The following is a 23,766-nucleotide window of genomic DNA, read 5'->3' as shown; positions in this document are numbered from 1 at the left end:
GTTTGTTGGCTGGTGGGTCTGTATCATTAAATTTCAGGAGGCATGCTAACCTGTGGGACTATGACCCTGCCCATCCACATGCAGGTGTATTTCATTTGGTTAGCCACAATGACCTCCTGCCCATCCACATACAGGTGTATTTCATTTGGTTAGCCACAATGACCTGAGTTCTGCCTCAAAATTCAGGCTGTCAAATGGATTTTCTTCAAGATCAGTTAGAACTTCATTGGGGGCCCATCTATGAGCGGAGCTGCTTGATCTGCACCCCTGAAATTCAGGCTGTTTTACTCCTTTTGTTGTCCACAACCAAAAAATAAACTGAAATGATTTGTTAAAGAATCTTTTCAAGACGCCTAAATATTTTGTAGAGTTAAATGGCTTGGATCTTTTAATAGGTCCTAAGATGAAGCATTGTAGTCCATGTGATAGGAAAGCTTTGATGGATGTAAGAGGTTCCTACTAATAGATTTCATAAGAGATGAGAGAGGGAGAATAGATGGATGATTTTATCAATGTTCAATCTTCGACAAGTACATAGCTTATATACATCTTACAGGAATTTTGGGATTGGATTTATTCCTTTACGCGGTTTTAATATACTGATTTTTATCTAAAATCTGAAACAGATATACAACACGATCCTTCGGTAATCACATGGCCATTAAATGAACTTTACATATTCAAGACCAAAAAAATGGATGAGGCTATGCATGTGCAGAACCAAGTTGAATGGGTCCAAGCCCTGTCAGAAGCTGGGTTGGGTTCGTTGGGCCTGGTCTGTTGCGGAGTATGCCCTTGCCTGGGAAGACTCGAATGACCTATTTTGAGTCAACCCTCTGCTTTTGTTGTATTTCTCCACGTAAAAATAGAAGAGTAGTTGGATATGGGCAGTGCATGTGAAAAGAAGAAAGTGGAAGAAGTAAAGAGTTTATTTGGTACTTTGAAATTGTCCATATGGTATACATAACAAGTTGTGATATTTGAATTATTTTCATTTGGATTTGGTTGTCCATTAACTATCCAACAAGCAGGCAATCAAATAAATTCTTTTTAATCACTTCGGTTCCAAAATATCGGAATCCAGGTGGGAGAATTATTTGATACTCGGGTCACAGATGAGCTTGGCGGGTAGGTGGATCCCTGACTGTGGGGCCCACTGTGATGTATGTGGCTTACATCCATGCCATTTTGACAGCTCATTTTAGGCATGGTCCCATAAATTAAGCAGATCCAAATCTCAGGTGGACCACACCATATGAAACAGTGATGATTGACCATTAAAAGCTTCTTGTGGGCCACAGAAGTTTTGGATCAAGCTGATATTTGTGTGGTCCCTTCATCCAGGTATTTGTGACCTTATCAATAGGTTGGATGGAAAATAAACATTCCGGTGGCCTGGTTCCCAAGAAGTTTTTAATAGTGGGTATTCAACCACCACTGTTTCCTGAAGTGTGGTCCGCGTCCACTTAAGATTTGGATCTGCTTCATTTTTGGGATCATGCCCTAAAATGATCTGTCAAAAGAGATGGACGGCATGGATGTAAGGTACATACATCATGGTGGGCCCACAGTCAGGGATCCACCGAAGCAGAAATGGAATCCATCTGTCGCAAGGGGATACAGTGCCAAAATCTTATTGGTTGAGCAATCCTAACCATTGATTCATGGACACTTGTTTGTTGAAATGGGACCTTGTGATCATTTGCATATTTAACTGTCGCATCAATGTCCTAGTCAGATAATCCAGTAAGGCCTCCGGATCCTCTGATTGCCAAAAGCATGACTTTTCTGCTTTCCTGTATCGTCATTGGTCCAAGCCAGTCAGCAATGACGGTGTGTAATGATACCGTCCAATTAGATTGCAACAATCATTCAATTATTGTTTCATGATACATCTAAGCTGGGACCCATAATTTGGGTGGATGGATTGTATGCCACGTATGCAATTTCAAAGTAGTATCCAGTGTGTGGGTCCCATTCGAAACAGAGAAACAAATAGTCAGAGAGAATGCAAATGGAGTGATAGGAAGGAGAATGAAGGGAATTCCAAACGAGGAGGAGTTCCTACTCCCAAGCGGCAGCTCCAGCCAAAGCAGAAATGGAGGAGTTGGAGTACTAGTTCTTGTCTCCACCCTCATAGTCGCCTTGGCCCAACTTCAGTTCGGTTTCACTGTATGTTTTTTTTTTTTAAATCAAAATTCTCACTTCTCCTCTTTTTTTTTTCACTCCTCTCTTAGTTAATTATTTGATGCAGCAAGGCTACTCTTCGCCTGCCCAAGAATCCATCATTGCCGATCTCCATCTCTCCCTCTCCCAGGTCTCTCTCTCTCTCTCTCTCTCTCTCTCTCTCTCCTCTTAATGAGGTCGGTCTAATTTATTGTTCCTTATTTAGTGCAGACTTACTTGATAAGCACCAAATTACATATTTTCTTCTGAGGGATGGTTTGGATAAGAGATTTTCATGGAAAATCAATTCACATTTGAGGTCACGTTTGGATGCCTATAAGTTTTTTAAGTTGTAAGTAAGTTATGGCTAATTTACTTACAGGTGAAAGAAAGTTATAGGTAATCTTGTTTGGGTGTAAGCTGTAATTTACTTCCAGGTAACTTAGTTTATGTGTTTGGATAACTTGTAAGTTAGTTACATGTAAGATATTGTGCACTCACACCAACCTGAGTTTGAAGTATGGAGTCATTTAAAAGTCAGATTGACATGTAGAAAAACTTGGATAAAAGTATGTAATTTTATTGAGCCCATCTATATGAATAGTTGGATCGATTTTTAAGTTAAGCTAATCATTAGGTGGCTCCTAAAAGTGGACTCACATATTCAAGATGATATTTATGTGGTCTCTTCATCCAAGTCTTTACTACCTTATCAACAGGTTGGATGGCAAATAAAAATTCCAGTGGACTCTATGAAATTTTTAATAGTGGGGATTCAGTCAAGTTTGTTTCTTGTGGTATGGTCCACTTGAGCTTTGGATTTGCTTCAATTTTTTGGATCATATCCTAAAATGAACTTTCAATACGGATGGATGGTGCAGATGTAAGGAAAGTACATCACAGTGGGCCCTGCCGTCAGGGATCCGTGATGGGGACATCACGCATGCACGCACGCATACGCACGCCGCCCCCCTACGTATGTACGCAAGGAGGAGGGCCCCACCATCGATCAGGATCGATAACGACATCTAGGGAGGGCCTCCTATTTAGAAGACGGAGTTTTGGTTCGTTGGAGTGGGCCCGATAGTCAAGTAAAGCTCAATATAAGATCTTATGATTGTGGTCCACTAGTATGATTAATCTCATATTTTAGGTTTTGCTTATTAATGTTATTTAGAATATCATGGATGCTTTAGATTTATTTGATTAGTTTTTATTTTGGTTTACTTCATCGCCAAGTAATAGGTTACGCACATGGCGCGAATTTTGTGGTATAGGGTTTTCTTATAAATATGCACCCCTTGTAGCTTTTTTGGATGGATTGAAGCTTAATAAAAATTATGCATTTTTCTACTCCTCTGAGTTCTCGAGTTGCGGAAATCCAATTAGGTGTGAAGCCCTCCCTTCATCGAAGCGAAGCCACATCGATCCCGATTCGCGTCCATCTTCTACATCTCTATTTCTCATCTCCTACCACCATCCGTGCTTCAAATCTGTCCTTTATTGCAACAGTTTTCCTCTTTACAGTAGAATTCCAGATTCCGGCCCTGCATGAGGGCTGAAACTTTGGCGGAGCACCACGCACAGACCTCACATCCGATCGACATGAAACTTGGGGGTTTTGAAGCCCTCCCCTGGCCGACCAGAGCCAAGGAGGCGCTTTCTGCGTTTGGCGCCCCCTCGCACGTGCGGCCAAACCCCTGCGCACGTGAGACAGGCCTGACCCACTGTCTGGGCGCGGGGACTATCTCCAAGTTCAGATTTTCACCTATTTTACTTCTCTCATACCTATTCTCCCTAACCCTAAACCTAGATTGCATTACTTTCAATTTATTTGCCCATTTTCTTACCCTAGGGTTCTCTGAATTGGAATTGGTGAATCCCTTGGATCAGGGACTAATTGTTGTGCATATGTGGATGATTTTTTACTTCCCTTTGAGTATCGTTTGGTCCATAATTTTATTGATCTAGCCCTAACCTGTGTAGGCTTGGACCTGCACAGATTCCCCTTGCTTGAATGTTTGAACTTTTGTGTGGGATGTGGAATTTTATGTGATTGTTTCTAAATTAGTATAATCTAAAGCCTGAGATCTTGCATATCATATTTAATTTTCATTTCTTGCATCAATCCGAAACGGCCCCCTGGCCAAACTGTGCCTATTCTGCCCTGACGCAAAAGAAAAAAAAATGATGAAGAGGAAAAGAAAAAAATAAAAACAAAGGGCTTACCTTGCTAGAGCCGAGAGAGAGAGAGAGAGAGAGAGAGAGAGCAAGGGGGTGCACTTTCAATGCAGCTACGTTTCCACCTCCCTCTCCCAAATTCGAAATGGATAGTCATTGCCTGTAACAAAGTATCATTGCAGAATCAAATTCTTTTACCATGAAACTCTCTTATACAAATGAGTAACCAGCCTGAATAAAGAGATTTCTGTGGTAAATCAAATCACAAGTGATAAGATTAAATTTCTCCTCCATTTGGATTGCAAGCAATACACTGGATTCGAGGAAAAATGAATCCAACTCATTTCCTACATGATGGAAAAGGAAATTGTAATAATTACAAAATTGATTTCTTTTACTATGGAATTCTCTTATCCAAACTGGCCCTAAGGGAAACATGGGGAAAAGAAATTGGATTCCCTTGCTGCTTGGATAGACAAAACTGTGGATTCCGCCAAATAATTATTGCACTCATCCACAGTAGCAGTTCCCTGGCTCAATGCATGAGGTTACTGTTGTCTAATGAAATCTGGATTCTGCATGTATCTAAATACAATCCCCAATTCTGGAATCTACATTAAAGATGGAAATATCATTGTGTAATCATTGCAATTTCCATTTCCAAACCTTGGATTCCTTGTATCCAAGAATTCTAAATTTTAATTAGTTGCCTTCTGTATCCTAATTGAAGGGATTTTAGGAGTTGTGGGCTTGGGTTTTCTTCATTATTATTATTTTTTTTTCCAAATTCAACCCGTCAAATGTTGCGAGTGCAAGAAAGGTGGACAATTGAGGAAAATTGTTGTATGTTTTGACGTAATCTCTGGTCTAAAGGTGAACATAAGTAAGTGTGAAGTGTCGGGGACCCATTTATCTGACTGTGAATTGGAGGAATATGCAAATATCTTTGGGTGCCGGGCAGGTTCTTTCTGATTTAGGTCTTCCATTTTGTATAGGAAAGCTTGCTAAGCATCTGTGGGAGAAGTTGGTGAGGAGATTTGAAAGGAAATTATTGAGTTAGAAAAGAAGGCGCCTGTCTTTAGGGGGAAGATTGACGTTAATAAAACTGGCAATACGAAATCTTCTGGTTTACTTTATGTCCTTATTTAGGTGTCCAAAATCGTTTTTGGATCGCTTGGACAAAATCTAAGGGTTTTTCTTTTGCAAGATGCAGAAGCGAAGTATAAATTTTATTTAATGAAATGGGAAGAGGTGTGCAAGTCAATGCAAGAGGGCGGTGCAGGGATAAGGAGTTTGGGGCTGATGAATTTTGCAATTATGTGGAAATGGCTTTGGTGTTTTGGATTCGAGATAGAAAATCTTTGATATCAAGTGATAGTAAAGAAATACAGGCTAGAGGAGGGGGAAAGATGGATTAAAGCGTCCTCTTTCTATAAATTATTGGGGTTTGGAAAGCAATATCTAGAATGTGGGATAAGTTCAAAGAGGGGATAGGACTTTCGTTGGGGGGATGGACAGGGTATTCACCTTTGGGAGGATGTCTAGTTGGGAGATAAACCACTTTAAGATATTTTTCCTCGATTGGCTGAAAGATCGGTGGAGCCAAACATGTTAGCTGCTCATTGCGTCTCTATAGGAGGGGATGTGGTGACTTGGACCCCTTTTATGTAGAAAGAACCTGTTGGAAGAAGAACAACAACAAGAGATGCTCAATCTGTTGGGATTGCTTCAAAAGGCTTCTTATAATAATATCGTTGCCCACCCCCAATAAATAAAGGAAAAAAGAACTGGGGGAAGGACGGTCAACTTTGAGAAGTTATAGACATGAACTTTTTTATAATTGGGATGGTGTTTTGGACTTGGACCCAATCTGATGTTTCAATTTCAAATCCAAGCCCATTTATTACCAGATTGGCTCAAATGACCCATTGGGTTGGCTCAATCCATTTGTACCCATATTCAACTCACATGTGTGTGAGATTCCGTCAATCATCATGGGGGTTTTGGCCTGAACATTCCACTTATCATTTAGGCACATGGATACAAGAAAATTAGGTAGTTAGGAAAAGATGCAACCATTTTATATGTACATTTTTTTGCCCACTTAATGATGGGCCCGGATCCTGCACATGCTCTAGTTTGGCTCATGTACTGGGAATCATCACTTCAATCTTTCTTCATGGAAATCATCTCAACATTTTTTTTAAAAAAAAACATGGTGGTGACTAGTGTTTAGAGTATCAATATTGTTACATGTATCAATGACCAGGTACATGAAAACATGTGCTGATATCACCAAAGTTATCATCAATACTCGGAAAAATATTGCTGACTAAGGGAAATATTGGGGAAATATTGGGAAAAAGGTGGCATTTCAAAAGACACATGTTTACACATTTTGGAATCAAAATATTGCAAAATACACACACACACACACACACACACACACACACACACACAAGTAAAAAGTGTCCATTTTATAGGGGCCTAAACCATATGCTATGAGAAAAAAGCAGTGCAATTACACCCAAAAATGAGTTCATATCATTCAAATATCACATAATGCAAGTAATAAAATATCCATTCTCAATTTGAGGGGTAAAATGGAGGAAATTTTTGGGATAGAGGAAGAGAGTTTCTAGCGTTGTATAGTTGCTAGCAAGTATGGGCTGCAAGAGGGTGGTTGGGAGACCAGGTGGTCTTCGTTATACAGGGTTTCGTATGTTTGGAGGTCGGTCGCTGGTGTGAGACCTTCATTTCACAGAAACATCCGTTTTTCAGTCGGAGATGGGTCCAAAATTGATTTCTGGTGTGGCAACTCCATTTTCCAAAACGATTATCCTCTTCTTGCTTGTTTGGCCCCTTTCGAAGGAGTTAAAATGGTAAATTGCTTCTCTTCCCATGACTCTTCTGTTTCTTGGTCTCCGTTGAGTAGAAGGGGCCTGTCGGATATCGAGATGAATGAGTTTATCTCGCTTTTATACCAGTTGCAAATGGTTGTCCCAGCTGGGGAGGCTGACTCCATGGTTTGGAAATGCCATAACTTCGGTTTGTTCTTGGTTAAGTCTTTTTACAAACTTCTTTGTGAAAATTTGAGTGAGACACCTGACGTGCATGCTTATCATTTTTGGCATTATGGCGTGCCCCCCAAGGTTGCAGCTTTTATCTGGTTGGTTGGGAGGAAGAGAGTGCTCACAATAGATAATCTCCAAAAGAGGTCCTTGCCCATTCCTAATATATGTTGCATGTGTAATCAAGATGTAGAGACCATTGATCATTTGTTTATAACTTGCCCTTGGCACCACGTTTTAGGGAAGTTCGACATCCATTAGGTCCTTTCAGGTTTGGTCGAGGATTTTCTTTGGGCCTAGCATGGGGGCACCGGGCGATCCAAGGACCATACCATCTGGCTCCTCTCACTTCTGGCTGTTTGGCGGTCAATTTGGTTGGAAAGAAATAGAAGGAGGTTTCGGGATTCTTCTCGCTCGATGGCGTTTGTGGCAGTAGATGCTTTGATGTTGGTGGCCGATTGGAAATCTTTTTGTTAATTTGGGTGCTTTTTCTGTTCGGTGGCCTTTGTTTCGGGTTTTTTGTTTTTTACTCTTTGTATTCTTTGCTGCCTGCTTTTGTAGGCGGTCTGCTGAATAATATTTATCACCCTTCAATAAAAAAGGAAGAAATTAGGATTTTCCCAATTTCCCGCATTCGCCCACTCAAGTGTTGATTTATTTGCCACAAATCCATGTCAATGCATGGAAAGCATTCATAGACATTGTAATCCATGCTAACATTTGGAAAAAAAGATACATGAAGTTCTCATGGATTTTTTGTTACCTTTAAGTTCTGCCCGTCTCTACTTCGAGTCAAGATTTTTCCTCTAAATCCAAGCTTTGATTCAACAAAAACCAAAAGAAGTCTAAATCACTTGAGGAACCAAAGGAATTTTTTTTTTTTCCCACAATAACAATTATTTTTCGATTTCAAATTTCAAAAATTTTACCAAAGTATCCCTGGTATCGGGGATAGTATCATTGGTATCGCCGATATTAGGGAAATTTTATACTGTCCAGAGACCAAAATATCCCTGGTATTGCCAAATATTGCTGATAATACCAAAATTATTAGTGATATTTAGATTTTTCTATATTACTTGGGGTTTCGGTATCATTGACCCGACAATACTGATAATATCATTTGATATTTGGAACATTGGTGGTGACTCATCCACCATGCACTTTGTAGGCATGTATGGCCTGTTGTCGATGGAGCACCACCAGAAAGTCACACTGATTGGATGACCTTATCTGGCAGATATCTCCAGTTGAATTTGGACTTTTGACCACAACTTTTTAAGCTATCAATTGGTACCCGCCAATTGGTTGGTTAAGAATGTTTCATCAATGTGATTATTAGACTTTGCTCCATTCAAAATGGACCCCATGATTTGGACAATCTGGATTCCGGTATATACATGCCACGTGTATGGTAGATGAGTCAGTACCTTTTTAGAATTGTGGTGAACTATCATCCTTGTCTAACTAAAAAAGCAATCTATTGTTAACTCCTTTTTCCTATTGAATTGCAGTTCTCCATCTTTGGCTCCTTGTCGAACATTGGCGCAATGCTTGGGGCCTTGGCTAGTGGTCAGATTTCAGAGTACTTTGGTAGAAAACGGGTATGGTAATCAATCAAGTTTAAAAAAGAAAAAAAAAAAGAAAAAAAGAAAAACCAAGGCTGATGCAATGTATTTAATCGTGAAAAATCCATTCTTATTAAGAGGAAATTGCAGGTTGATAATTTTTCCTACTATTCATAATAACTAGCTCTCAAATTTAAGTTTTGTTCCTTCCAAGACCAGCTTGGAAATAACAAATTGAAATATGAATGCCAAGAAATTGCCATTTGGTTTTTTCCACTTTATTAGAGTAGTATTTTCAAATTTCAACTAAATTTTGTAATGTATTCAAACACAACCTTAAACTGTAAACCAAATGTCTGCATCCATGTTTATATTTCTACAACTGATCCACAACTGACCCTGTTGTTTCCATGCTCACAGTCTCTAATGATTGCTTCCATTCCCAACATTATTGGATGGCTAACTATCTCATTCTCTGAAGTAAGTTTGATAGCAACATATACATTGTTTCTTATTTGAAGGCCTTCCTCATGACATTGACAGGTTCATACTTCATATTGCTACTTCTCGACAGGGTCCATCCTTGTTGTTCATTGGCAGGTTGTTGGAAGGATTTGGAGTGGGAGTAATCTCCTACACGGTAATAATGCTCCTTAGCGACTCCCTATTTGCACCTTCGCACATGGCCAAAGTGCCAACCTGGCACACATGTGGGATGTCTAACCCATGGATAAGGTGGTCCCTACCAAGCGGATGACTTGAAGTAGAAAGAAGGTTGGTCAGGTCCATAGATCAAGTAGGTGACATGTGTACCTGGAATGTGGACCAATGGCCAGCTTTCCTGAACATTCAATTGTTTTTGTAGGACTGTGGTCTGCCCTAGCAATGTACAAATGGGGCCCATCTCATGCACGGTTTAGATGTACCACAGATGTGTGATGACACAAGTGGAGGGGGTGCTTGTGGGCTAGCAAACTTCCTTCAGGCTACTCTGATAACAGTTCACTACCATTTTGAAAATGGTGCTGAGTCATCCTCCCACACATGGCACTTGTGTACGACTATCGAAACCAGCCAAATTGTAGGGCACAATATGGATGGAGCATATCTCTGATATCACAGTACTCAAGAATTTCTAATAATCCAATTGGTGGCGATCAAATGGACGGTTAAAAGTAAAATAGTGAGTGGTCCAAATTGCAAATTGCAAAAATCAGATGGTTACTATCATTGTTTTTGTGTACTTTTTTGGTTATGCTCCATCTACAATTGGGCTTGCTACTTGGATGGTTTGGATTGCCTAGCTGCAAGGCAATCTTGAATCACCACTTTAAATTATTTGGGGTTTGTTGGATCCTTAAGAAATCCATTCAAGAGGTTTTAGTGGATGGGTTAATGGCAACTTGTCTCCATGAGGGGAGTCATTTGGAGCATGACCCCCTTATGGAGGATTCGGAAAGTGAGGAACAAAATTTTTAAAGGGTGTCCATATTGAGTTGCTTCAAAGAAGTATGCAATTTATGATTTTTAAGTGAGTCACTTCCAATCTAACCTTCGAAGGGAAGGGGTTTCATTTTTCAATCTCAAATTGGGTATCTAACGTATAAAGGGGATCCTTGTTCTCGTTGTTAATCAGATGAATTCGGTTTGAGTTTAATTGCACTGCTTTTTTTCTTCCTCTTCTTTTTTTTTTCCCCCAATAGCACATGGTTTAGGCCCCTACAAAATGGAAACTTATTATATGTAGTTGTTTTTTGCAATATTTTGATTCCTAATGTGTAAACATGTCTTTTACATCTCCTAAAGTTTCACTGGAAAATTCTACCTTTTCCTAATGTTTTCCTAAATTTTCCTTTAGCAATATTTATTGTTTCTTCTTCTTTTTTTCAGTATCAACGGTGATATCAGTGATATCGTTACATGTTTCCATATCCTCAATCGTTGATACATTGATACTGATACTCCAAACGGTAATTGCCGTTAGAAAAAGAAAGATCTTTAGAATCTTCCAAGAGACTCAAGATGCCTGTATCAATAGAAAAAGAACATGATAAACCTATTAATTCCATATCTTTGTATTAATTTCATTCATTAAATGTAGAAACAATTCCCAAGCTTCAAGGTTCTTGTTCATGCTATCAGAGAGGAATGTCTTGTCCATTCTCATTCTAATTCAAGAGGGCCAGCAAGCTAATCCCTCCATCCTCTAGCATTCAAGATTTTCTGATCTCCAATCACATGGTCTACCGATCTTGTCCCCATAGTTCCTTTTCCGTCTGAGTATTGTAATGTTGCTGGGGCCTCACTGTAGCTCATTCTCACTTGGGCTGCCTTGAGTTATGTTGTTAATGTAATGGGTTAGTTTAGGCATTGACCTACTTGCCCTGTTTTAATCTTGTAAAGCATATTTGTTTGTGAAATGCACTCTTTCTCATGGAATTCACACTCATTTGAGTTCCTCTCTCCTTCACTGCATTCTCTGAAGCCAGTTGGGTTGGAATGTCTGATGGCTGATTGTCCACTTTTGGCTACTGTTTATTTCTTGAGCACATTGTTGTCTCAGCGTGCCAACCAAGTAACAGTCCACTGTTTCTCATTCTATTTCTGAAGCTGAATATCATGCTACTGAGTTGACTTGGCTATAGTTTCTACTATGGGATCTTCATAGTCCATTGTCTGGTCCTTATTTCGTTTGTTGTGATAACCTTAGTGCAGCATATATGCTGACAAATTTGGTCTTTCATGCTTGCACAAAATACATTTGGGCTAGACTATCATTTTGTTCGTGAGAAAGTTGCTTTGGGACATTCAAACCATGTTTATTCCTTCTCAAGAGGCTGGTTGATATTTGTACCAAGTCACTTCCTCAAGATCATTATCACTGGATATGTAGCAAATAGGTGTTTAGCCTTCGCCCAGATAGTTTGTGGGGGAGTGTTAAGAAATACAGGTGCATGTCCAGATATTATGGTGTAATTCATATCAGGGCATTCTTTGTAATTTCTATATACTATGAGGATATTCTTGTAAACTTTTTAAACCTTTTAGATGGGATTGGGAAAATATCCAGGATCTCTTTCAATAAGCTTGAGAAGATTTCTACAAATTTCCTGGAAAGATTTGAGAATTCCTATAATTGGTAGGGTGTCGAGGCCATTGCCTCATCTAACAGTATGGAAAGAGACTCGAATCCAGCATGGTTATAAGACTCAGATGAATGGGATGCGACTTGTCTCGATCGACTCGAACTTAGTCGGACCTGATCCATTTCGACACCATGAGCTACCCCAACGATTCACCCCTGACTCAGGTGAGTCGGGTTGATTTGCCCTTGACTTGGGTGAGTCGCGACATGACTCGATATCTGATAGGTCGATCCAAGTCGCTGAGTCTTTTAACCATGGGGCCATGCCACCGGACACTGGGTACACCCACCAACTCAACTTATGGAGCTGGGTGTAAAAAAATTCTATACCTATGTATTCTTTCCATTCATTCAACAGAGAACAATTCCCAAGCTTCAATGTTCTTTTCATGTATGACTGTCTAATCCATTATAATAAATAGAGAACAATTCCCATTCTTTCCATGTATTCCCAAGCCCCAAACCCGTCCATTCTTGCCTCCAACTGTTTCTCCTTTGTAGCGGGAGTAGTAGTTTGGGAACCTCCTTGCAGAAGACATCTGAGGGATGAGGAGATGGAAGAGTTCGTGGCCCTTGTGAATCACATTCATCTTTGTCGTCCGGACATCTCATCCACAGACAATATGATTTGGCACTGTCACAAATCAATCTCTTTCTCAGTTCGCTCCTTTTACGACTGTATTACCAAGACTGATCCAGTAACTGAAGAATCAATCACCAAGCATGTTTGGCATTATCCTGTCAAAATAAGGTTTTGACAGTCGATAATCTCTGGAAATAAGCAATGGTTCTTCCGAATGTTTGATTGTGTTGCATGGGCGATGAGGAAATGGTAGATCATCTGTTTGTTCATTGGGACAATCTGGTCATACTTACTGTGTGATTTCAGCGTGTCGTGGTCTCTTCCAGCAACTGCGGGCGACCTTTTGAGAGCTTGGCATGGAATGAGTTTGGGTAGAGAAAGGACGATGATATGGAGGATGTCCCTCCTTGCCATTTGGTGGTCAGTTTGGGAGGAAAAGAATGCCAGATGTTTTTGCAATGAGAGCCAACCGGCGGAAATCATTTCCCAAAGGGCGAGATTCCTAATTACTGAGTGGGCCTCTAACCTTGAGAAGCTCAAGGGCTGTAACTTTTCTTTTCTGGGGTCGTAGCTGGATCGCCACCTCGGCATTTCAGCGTTGTTTTCCTTCTGTTTTGCTTTGCTGTTTGCTTTAATAAAATTTCAGTAACGTTTCAAAAAAAATAAAAATCCATATATGATTGATGAGTGACCACTGTTTTAAATAGTAGCGAACTATAATAGGAGTCTCTTTCCTTTATTAATGCCTGCTCATTGGAAGGACTCTTGTACGTGAATTCCATACGTTTTTCATGTGCTGCTAGGTACCAGTCTATGTGGCAGAGATAGCTCCAAAGGATTTGAGAGGTTCGCTTGGATCTGCAATGCAGGTAAGATCCATGCTAATTGAGATAGTGGTTACTGCAGCAAGTAGCTGTTGCAGACTGTGTTTGAGTTCAAGATTCACAATGAACCTCTCTCTTTTATGCTGTGTGTAGCTCTCCGTCACAATTGGCATAATGCTGGTTTATCTACTGGGAATATTTTTTCGATGGAGAATCCTGGCTTTACTAGGTACGGCCACGACCGTTCTTGATATTTTAACATGAGTAATTTGAAAGGTTGGGAATGGGCCATATATGGAAGAATTGGCACAACTGTGATGAAACCCAATTGCCAATTTCCCAGCATAGCCATTTGAATTCTACGATGATGGTCAGCTAAAGTGACAATCCTCAATCAGTTTGATACTCATGGCTTCAGCTTATGATTTCGTCAGCACAGTTAAATAGATCGAGACTACCATGGGTACTTTTTTCCCTTCTTAAACGGTGATGGTTTGTCCACTTTATATGTCACAAACCAAGTCAATCCAAACAGTTGAAACTCAAAAATGTTGGCCCCATCGTGGTGGAGCATATTCTGAAAGTCACATTGATCAGATGATCTTAACCATCTGATCCAAAAGTTCCATATTGTTTATTGTTGAAGGTGTTCTGTTCTAGTCAATTATACTTCTGGATCTCAAGAGGTCTGGGTGCTTGGAGTCAACAAATGACAAAATAGCTTATTCTCTACTTGTTATTTTGCTTCTCTACTCATGGTAGTGCTGCTTCTGGTAATTTCTTTGCACACCAGAAACCACACATAAAAAGTCCATGTTAGCTATGCAAATTGGAAGAGGAAACCACCTGAACCTTGCATGCCAAGAAAAGAACAAACACACCTTCAGAACTGTCTAATGAATCCAGAAATAAATTGAACATCTTTAGCTGAAGGTGGTTTGAACCACATTCTTCTTTTTTTCCCAGTTTGTATAAGTGGGGCCCATTGGTCAGTGATCCAAACTGTTGATATGATGGACCTCTGCAAGGATGGTTGTTGTGCCAAGGATATACCAGGTTGGAAGATCCTAGCCGTTGAATATTTGGATCTTTCATGGCTGAATCTAGACTGTTGCTTTATTTCTTGCTTAACTGTGTATATGTTGACCCTAACTGAAGGAATTAGATTTTTCCCACCTGGGGGACTTTGGTTCATGGGCAACAGTGGGGCCCATGAAGTAAAAGGCTTGGATCGTGAACCATGGTCACTCCTTTGCAAACTAAAAAAGTGAAGAATATTTAGAAACTACCAGAGTGGAATTAGTTAAATGAAAGAATCTGTAAATGAAACTGAAGAAGCCATAGACAATATTGAATCATCTCTATGAGAACCAAAATTCAACAGTTTTCAGCAACATGCAGTTTATCCTTCTCAGTTGGAGTTTGAATATTTCTCTACTATCTGCTTAGTTTTGGAAAGTTTACATTATAGCCTGCATTTTTGTAGATGAAGGGTACAAAAGTAGTGATCCACTCAACTATCAGTCTTCTCTTGTTGTAGGTATCTTCCCTTGTGCAATTTTGATTCCTGGTCTTTTTTTCATCCCTGAATCCCCAAGGTGGCTGGTAAGATAAAATTAGCATTTCTGTCTTATCACGAGTTTGAAGTTGTGCTCTAGTTTTATTACTTCCGTTTTGTTCTCTTTGAAATCTCACAGGCAAAAATAGGTAGGATGGAAGATTTTGAAGCTTCTTTAAAAGCTTTGCGGGGATTGAATGTTGACATTTCCCTTGAAGCTGATGAAATTAAGGTTTGCATGTAACTACCTTTGCGGATAACATTTTTCCTCAGTTGATCTTGCAACTATCTTTAGACCCCTTCCCAAGACACCTATAAAAGGATAGGGTCCTTGGCTGCATCTATTAGGTCAGTTTGGAGGCAAGAAATTCTGTCGCTCCCCATCCCTTTGTCCCAAAAGCAAGTGGGCCCTGCTGACGGCAATTCAATGTTTGCTTGTCGTCTAGTGAAATAACGTTGCTTTGTACTTGTTTTCAGGAATTCACACATTTCAAAGAAAGTAGAATGCCCGTGTTCTGAAACAAGAGACCCGCTCCCTCTAGACAACAACCGAATGCTGAGTTGTCATCAACAACACCTGTTTGCTTTTGGAACCAGAAGGAATGGAAACAAGGGGTTTCCCACTCAAAACAGTTCCTTTCCTCAAGTAATTGCTAAATTAGAGGTTTGTAGGAACATGTAGAGGCCAAGTTCACAGTTGGCTCCTTTTATGAGGCTATTCGTTTTCAGGAAGGCAGGTTGGTGGAGGTTCCCACAAAATTCATTTGGTTTATGATGGACCACCGAAGGTAGTGGTGTTTGCTTGGTTGGTGGGCAGAAATAAGGTTCTCATGGTGGACTACCTCCGAAAGAGGCAAATGATCATTCCCAATGGTTGCATTATGTGCTTGCGGGATGCCTAGACCATTGACCATCTCTTTATGCATTGTGCATTCACAAAGGAAATCTGGGATAAAATATTCAGTCTGCTTCAGGTTCATTGGGCGATGCCCAAAGGTATTAGTGAGATGTTCCTTGCTTGGCATGGTAGCAGTGTTGGCAACCATGGGAGGAAAATGTGGAGGCTCACTTTTCTTGCTTGTCTCTCTGGGCCATATGGGCATAAAGGAATAATAGATGCTTTCACAGGTGAAAGTAGATAGAGGCAGTCTTCAGTAGAGCAAAAATGGACGTTATGTGGTGGGCTGGTTATGTCAAGTCTTCTAAGTTTGGCTCTTAGTTTCCTTGGTCATTTTGTCCCTCTTTGTTTTTTCTTTTTTTACTGTAATATCAAATCTTTCAAAAAAAAAAGAAAAGATAGAGGTGAAGTTAAAATCAATGGTGAAGAAATCCTCAAAGCGATTTGAATCAGTATCTTGGCTCTAATATTCAAGAAGATGTTGAAATTGATGAGGATTTTTCTAATAGAATTAGAGCTGAATGGATGACATGGAGATGTGCCTTTGGATTGTTGATCACTGCACGAACTTGTTGATTGTAATCAACCTATGTAATAGACTATTAGATAGCACTTGATTTTAATCAACCTATGTAATAGTCTATTACATTGCGCCTATGGGAGTTTTGTGCTCTCATTGCTGGTCCCCAACCTGCATAAAGGAGGGCTACATCAGGTTTGCACATGTCTTCAAACTTAGGGCCTGTTTGGTTTTCCATAATCCAGGTAAATCGCTGTAAATCGCTGTAAAGAAGTAATTATTACATTTTTTCACTTGTTTGGAAATGAGTGAGTAATTTCACCTAGAAAACCGGTCCAAAAATGTTGACTTAAATCCGTGGGCCCCACCATAATGTATATAATATATCCGTGTCGTCCATCTGTTTTATTAGAATATTTTGAGGCTTGATCCGAAAAAATTAGGAAGATCTAATATTCAATTGGCCCACATGAAAGGAAACAATGGACTTAATTTGTCCACCGTTGAAAGTTGATTCTTTTAATGGGCCCACATTGAGGTTTATTCACCATCTAACCTGTTCATAGGGTCACAAGGACATGGATAAGTGGAAAATATAAATATAAGCCTGATCTAAAATTTCTAAGGGCCTCAACAAGTTTTTAATGGTAGGCATTCAATTCTCATAATTTCGTGTGGTGTGGTCCACTTGACCTGTGGATTTGCCTAATTTTTGGGCTCATGCCTTAAATTCATTTGGCACAATGAATGGGCGGTGTGGATAAGCCACACACATTAAGGTGGGCCCCATATTTATTTTACAAATTTCTCGATTTAAGTGCTTAAAAAGTAACTGGTCAAGTCAGCATTGGGAAAGATGAAGGTAATTACCTTGGTAAATAATGATTACTCATTTACAACGTAATTACTCTTGACCCAAAAAACCAAACAGGCCCTTATGCCATAACTTTCATCATGACTCCGAACAATATGACATTTCAAAGACCCTTGATAGAGTGGAATGGCGGACAGGATTCATGTAGCTGACCCGAATTAATTGGGATAAGGCTTTGATGATGACGATGACGACAACGATTACTGCATGCCTATATGGGTAGTGTTGGGCAGTTCAAAGGAAACAGATGTATGTAGAAATTGAGTATTCCAGAAATCAGGATGATGTTAAGGTAGATGTATGGGGAGACTAGGAAGGTTAGAATTAAGAATTAGGTTGTTTGAAGCAATCTAGTAGTAGCCCTAATAAGAGGTCAAATGATTGACAGAGGTTTGGGCCTACTAAATGGTGAGATTGAGGATGTAGAAACACTTTTGGGCCTTCTAAAAAGATGTCTATATTGATGACAGTGAAGTGATTGGAAATTTTGGATGTGGTCTATGGATGGTATAATTTTCCTTGAAGGTCTTTTTCATCGTAATCATGAGAGTGAAAAAGGTGATATCCCCCCTTGTGCAGTAGTGTGGGTAATCTTCTTCTTACAACAGTGGAAGTGTGTTGTTAGCTACACTAGATACGATCTTAATTCTTGATAACTTGTTGAGGTGACACCAAAGCATTCATGAGCATCTGTTTCTTAAGTTAGGATGAAGATGAAACTGTTGATCACAATTTTATTCACAATGGCAGAGAGGTGATGAATCACTCTTTGGTATGAGTGGATCCTAAATGGATCTTTGGGTGATTTGATTAAATTTGGGATGGGGGGCCTTCTGGCATTAGAAGTAGGATCCTTTGGAAGATGGTGCCCTTTGCGATCATGTGGAAGAGAATCGTCAAAACTAAGTTGGCATCCATGGAATGTGTTAAAACCAAGTTGCAGGCGATACTCATGAGTTGGGCAGTGTAACTTGGAATTTAGAGATGTTTCTAACATTGACCTAGCAGGATTGGAAGATTAATTGGTGGTGGAAGATCAAAAGAAAATCTAAACCTTGGGGGAAGCCACCAACAGAGGTTTCTATAACTTAATTTTTATTGGTGTTTCATTGGGAACATTGGTGGCATGTTGAGGAATGAAAGTGTGTGGAGTATTGATGGCTTTCCTTGGCCCCTGCGTGGCGGTGGGATCTAATGAGGTGGAAGTCTTGGCACTTCAGGAGGGTTTGCTCATCCACAAGAATTCCTACTCAAGTAGCTTCATCATCAACAGTGATTCTAGTAACACTATTAAGTGGGTGAAGGCCTCAATCCCGAGGCCCTAGAAAGTAAATTTTGTGATTTTGGGACTTAGGAGTTCATCCTTTAGTGAAAGTATACTCACAGATGTTTCAAGGGATGCGAATGAGGTAGCTGATTCCTTAGCAAAGGAGTGATGAGAGGGTCAATTTTGATCAGCATATCTATTCCACTACCTTATTATTGTAGCATGTTATGTGCTTTTAATAAAATGTAGTAATCTTTCAAGAGAAAATAATATAAAATGATGAAGAGCCAATTGAGATAGTTTGCTAATGCGCAACAAAGACTGAGTGTCTTGGATAAGGAGGGGAATATTGATGGGGGTTGAAAGAGCTTGAAAAGGGGACAAGAGGAAGCCCTACAAGGACTTGGACTGAGGTGGTGACAAGTGATATGAAGGCTTGTTCACATAGTAAAGGTAGGGTCTTAGATAGGATTGAAGATTGAAACCGAACTTGTAAAGCTAAACCCAAATAGCTGGGACAAGGCTACAATGATGATGGTGTATTCTTTGTAGATTTCTCATCTTTGAATCAATTTTCATTTTGCAGGATTTTGTAGCTATGACGCGCACAAGAACAACTGAATTTTCTGACATAAAGCAGAGAAGATATTTGTTTCCTCTGTTGGTATTGTTGCTTATTATGCCTTATTTTTCACCACACTTTATGGGATATAAATACGTGAATGGGAATATATGGGAATGGCTTTTGTAGAATTTCGATTCTTTGCTATTTTACAGGTGGGAATTGGATTGCTCATACTTCAGCAACTGGGTGGAATCAATGGCATTATATTTTATACTAGCAACATCTTTAAAGCTGCCGGTAAGTTTAGCTTCTAAAATACCCCTTAAGATGGAACAGAAACCTTGCAATTTACATCATATAATGGTGGCTGAATTCCCTTGGTTCCATAGTCATCTTGGTTCTAGTCAGCTACTATTTAAGAAGCATACTCCAAAGAGAATTGCAATGTTGGGCACATGGGCTAGATGTTTGTCAAGGACACCATCATTATCGTCATTGTCATCAGCAATATCATCTGCCCATTTCTTCTATTTCAGTTTGGTTTATTTTCATGTTATCTTGTCAAAAACTCGATAACTGCCCACCTAGCATCAAGTTAAGAACAAAAACGTACTTTTTATATCAAAAATTTGAAATTAAGTTACTATTACCTTGGTTCTACTGCAGATCACACACAAGTTCTTGTAAAGCTGATATTATATAAATAAATATGTGCCCTAACTTGTACATGAGCCTTGCTCCATTCTGCAATAACAGTTGTTGGAGCCTTTGAGCACTTTTGGATGGGTGGAGAAGTTGTTGTATTAGCAAATGAGGTTTTAGATATATGCTGCAAAAACAATAAATAGATGGGTTTAGGACTAATCTTAGACAAACACAATGATTACCCAAGTCATGAATATCCTAATGAAGTTGCTTATTCCACCTCTTAGCTATGATATTTCAGATTAGTGTGAAACATGTCAATTATCAAAACATTGTACGCTGCCTTTGCCATCTAGCAGCATTAAGAGTTTTAGCCCCTTTCATGTTATTCTTTTTTTATGTGTGGGAGCCTTATCCTGTTGTTCTGTGTTTTGTTATCCATATTTTATTCCTGTTTACCAATAGGTACTCTCATTTTACATAGAGTTATCTCATGAAGAGTAGAGATGAAGTTGTACACCTAATGTTGGGCACACAGGCATGGAGAGCAATAATCTCATGCTTTGTGACAATATAACTTCATCAATTATTGTGTTTCAAACCTAATTTTGAGTTTGTGTTATTTAAAATGATGGCTGTTTCTTTTTTGCTTTAAATGTTGGACAGGAATTTTGTCTAGTAATGTTGCAACTTTTGGAGTTGGGGCTATTCAGGTGGCAATCATAACTCTTTTGCCACATCTGAAAAATTCTCCTCCACTCATGAATGTTCTTATTCTGTGCATGTTACTGAAGTCTGGTCATACTAATGCAAGGTGATACATATTTTTGTTTAGGTTGTTGTCACTGTAATTACTACTTACTTGGTGGACAAAGCTGGTAGACGTCTTCTTCTTATTGTGAGTTTTTGGAAGGATGGTTGATTCTACTTCCTGTTGGAGTTATGTATCTGTTCAACTTTAAGAACTGAGAGCCAATCCTGGCTGTTGTTATAGGTCTCCTCTTCTGGAATGACACTCTCTCTTCTCTTTGTTGCTGTTGCATTTTACTTAGAGGTTAGTTTGACAAACCATTCCTACCAAAAAATTTACTTTATGAAGTCCATTATTTTCACTTATTCTGAGTATGTGCTTGCTTACTACATTAAAATGTACCCAGTAGCTCTTGGCACATATTTTAGAGGACTTTATTTTCTCTTGCAATTTTCTTGTTCTTTTCTTTTTTCAAAGATTTATCTTCTCTTATGATTTTGTTTTTACTAAATTGTTGTAATAATGTGGATGCATAGGATTTTATATCTGAAGATGCTCGTGTCCACAGTCTACTCAGCCTAGTTTCACTGGTGGGAATTCCGGTATGTCTTGAATGTTGACTCTCCATGGTCTCATTCATATGCTCCATTTCTTGTAGAGCATTGTCTGATTGATTCCTTAGTTTCAGGCATTTATAGTTTCATACTCTCTTGGAATGGGAGCCCTTCCATGGGTTATAATGTCTGAGGTACCTTCACAATCCCATTTTGCCTTTCGATTTTTAGTAACAACTATGAAGTTTGGTCACACATCAATGTAGTATGCCAATTTCTATTTCTTTATCCTTTCCCCCCCTTTTAAAGAGACTGAAATGGTTCTTAACATCTGGAGAGCTTATATGCAGATATGGCTAGTATTGCCCATTCTAAACAGCCTAGTCACAGGATCACAGTTCCTATGGGGTGATGCTGTGTTTCATGAGGTTTGTCTTGGGCCACAACCTTAGTAGACTCGTGACTTGCACCCTCAAAAAATTAGGTTACAGCTGTATATATTCTAAATATAAATTATTCTTCTCCTAGAAGAAACAGAGAAAAAAAGGGTTAAATGAAGTATACAATGAATAGTACTCTCTCATAGTATGGGGAACTGTAGGAGTACTCTCTAACAACTCCATTGGAGATTTCCTAAAAGCCCATTAATATTCTTTTTACTTATAAAAGTAAAATTTTTTGTTGGATTTTTAGCTTTTGTTGATCTTATGGGATTCCATGTGGCTCTGCTAGGGCAACCCTGCTGTAGAAGAGCCGTGCGAGGGTTTGTTTAATTGTTGTCTTTTATTGCATCATGATGGCATGTTCCTTGTCGTGATCGAGAGTGGGTCATGTTCTTATTGCATTTCACTACATGTTTTTGGTGTGGATTACTGGATTTCTACTGCACAGAAACACAAGCCGTTTAGTTGTAGCTTCTTTGGCAACTTCAAAGGGTTCAAAAGAAAACATGGGCAGAGATGCAAAAACGCTCTGGACAAGCTGGTGACTTGGGCACATGTTTCTATCCCAGAATGTAAATGTCAAAGGAAATCACTATCACCCTAGAGTTTCATATTAAGGTTGGTTACAAGTTAGCTTTTGAATCCTCTAATCAGTAACACTGAATTGTATGTGTAGATATAACAATGTGATGTCATCCTCAAGGTTGGATTGAAACTGTTATGTATTGGCTAATTCTGCTGACCCATCCTTACTGTTGGCAATCTTGTGATCATACAGACTCTTCCAATGAATATGAAGGGCCTTGTTGGTAGTACAGCTACATTTGTCAACTGGTTTACATCCTGGGTGATTACAATGACTGCAGATTTACTTTTGAATTGGAGCTCTGGAGGTGAAACTCTATTTCCCTCTTCATTGTGCCAGTGATTTACACCCATCTTCAAAATGGTGGTGATTTGTACACTATACATGTTGCGTATTCATACAGCATTCTTGACCATCCACATTGCCAGCCTCATTTTGGATGGAGCATAGCCTGAAATCACACCGATCAGACAATCCTATTCATCTGATTTGTCGGTTGAATTAGTACCATTAAGCATGTTATATTTAACCATCCATTTGATGGCGACCAGTTGGATGGTTAGGATAGTTCAATCAATGTCATCAATGGGGCATGCTCATTCCACAACGACGCCAAATAATTTGGACATTCCTTGATTACTGTATATGTATGCCGTGTGCGGATAAGCCAGCCACCATTTTTATCCCTATCTGTCAAAAATTCCTATATACTACATATAAATGTGGTGGTGCATGTTTAGCTTAATTCAAGCACCCGAAACTTGGTGTTTGAATGGAGGAAGCTACAAAAACCAAAAAACATAAAAAAAAAACATTGCAAGGTCAGTCAGCATTTTGGACATGATGGAGTGCATTTATGCATTGCTCAAGGACACTGGACTTTTTCCTTACTTGATATGAAGCTTTGGATATGAGCATGCTCATCATAATCTAAGTCTTGTCCCAACTAATCAGGATTTAAGCATGCATGGGTTGAGATTATTGGTTGTGATTTCTTTTGGATGCTCTCATGACTGCAGGGGTGTTTACGCTTTACACGGCTATGAATGCTTTCGCCATTCTATTTGTGATATTGTGGGTGCCCGAGACCAAGGGGCGTACTCTAGAGGAAATTCAATCCACTTTCGAATGAGGTGCGTGGAAACTCGAATGTCTGGTTGTTGGTTCTGCTCAACTAATTCAGGCAGAGATGGCATGACATGCACGTTATCCATCCGATCTGTCCGTCCATCCCACAACCATGTGAGTTAACAAATGGCTGTCACTCAGTGGTTTTGATTTGAATGGTCACCAGAATATTGGATCTTCTTGCAATTGGAAGAAATGAAACCTGGGATATCCATCTATTGTTCGTTTGATGCTGTATTTCTTACTTTCATGATACTCATATATGTGAAGTTCGTAATCTATTGTACCTGGTAACTTTCCAAGTTCAAATCTCATTCCAATATGGTAATCCATGCCTACTTAGTATGGTAGTAAGTAGCCCCCCTCCGTTGCCCCATGACTTTTATTATTAAAATGTAAGCCATCAATAGTTCTGTAGTTCAGACCATTGGTCTGATTT

At 39.4% G+C, this 23,766-nt stretch overlaps 1 protein-coding gene across 6 annotated transcripts; it reads left to right on the top strand.

The window, feature by feature from the left end:
* Positions 1-1,997: 1,997 nt before the first annotated feature.
* LOC131249408 (sugar transporter ERD6-like 6) lies at positions 1,998-23,681 on the top strand. 6 transcript variants are annotated; one of them, XR_009172830.1, is made up of 19 exons: positions 1,998-2,172; positions 2,255-2,317; positions 8,933-9,022; positions 9,407-9,466; positions 9,561-9,626; positions 13,518-13,583; positions 13,692-13,767; positions 15,079-15,143; positions 15,236-15,328; positions 19,242-19,319; positions 19,433-19,517; positions 20,532-20,578; positions 20,701-20,763; positions 20,860-20,919; positions 21,153-21,218; positions 21,305-21,364; positions 22,062-22,231; positions 22,392-22,506; positions 23,219-23,241. XR_009172830.1 is itself a non-coding variant. In XM_058250168.1 (18 exons), the coding sequence occupies exons 1-18, from the start codon at positions 2,035-2,037 to the stop codon at positions 23,329-23,331; spliced, it is 1,404 nt and encodes a 467-aa protein (XP_058106151.1). In that variant the 5' UTR covers positions 2,006-2,034; the 3' UTR covers positions 23,332-23,681. The 6 variants fall into 6 exon arrangements, 5 of the variants coding, with proteins under 5 accessions (XP_058106153.1, XP_058106154.1, XP_058106151.1 ...); XM_058250168.1 differs by lacking the exon at positions 22,062-22,231 and having other exon boundaries at positions 2,006-2,172; positions 23,219-23,681; XM_058250170.1 differs by lacking the exons at positions 9,561-9,626; positions 22,062-22,231 and having other exon boundaries at positions 2,005-2,172; positions 23,219-23,681.
* The last annotated feature ends 85 nt before the right edge of the window (positions 23,682-23,766 follow it).

This window comes from Magnolia sinica, chromosome 6, assembly GCF_029962835.1.
Source record: "Magnolia sinica isolate HGM2019 chromosome 6, MsV1, whole genome shotgun sequence".
Classification (NCBI taxonomy): Eukaryota; Viridiplantae; Streptophyta; class Magnoliopsida; order Magnoliales; family Magnoliaceae; genus Magnolia; species Magnolia sinica.
Note: the sequence above shows the minus strand (reverse complement) of the source record. Positions and strands in the feature narration are given on the sequence as shown.

Coding starts and splice junctions, on each gene's coding strand:
- LOC131249408 (XM_058250168.1), top strand. CDS start 2,035: ATGAAGGGAATTCCAAACGAGGAGGAGTTCCTACTCCCAAGCGGCAGC. Junction 13,768..15,078: donor GAGAATCCTGGCTTTACTAG/GTACGGCCACGA, acceptor CTCTTGTTGTAG/GTATCTTCCCTTGTGCAATT. Junction 22,507..23,218: donor TTTGAATTGGAGCTCTGGAG/GTGAAACTCTAT, acceptor TCATGACTGCAG/GGGTGTTTACGCTTTACACG.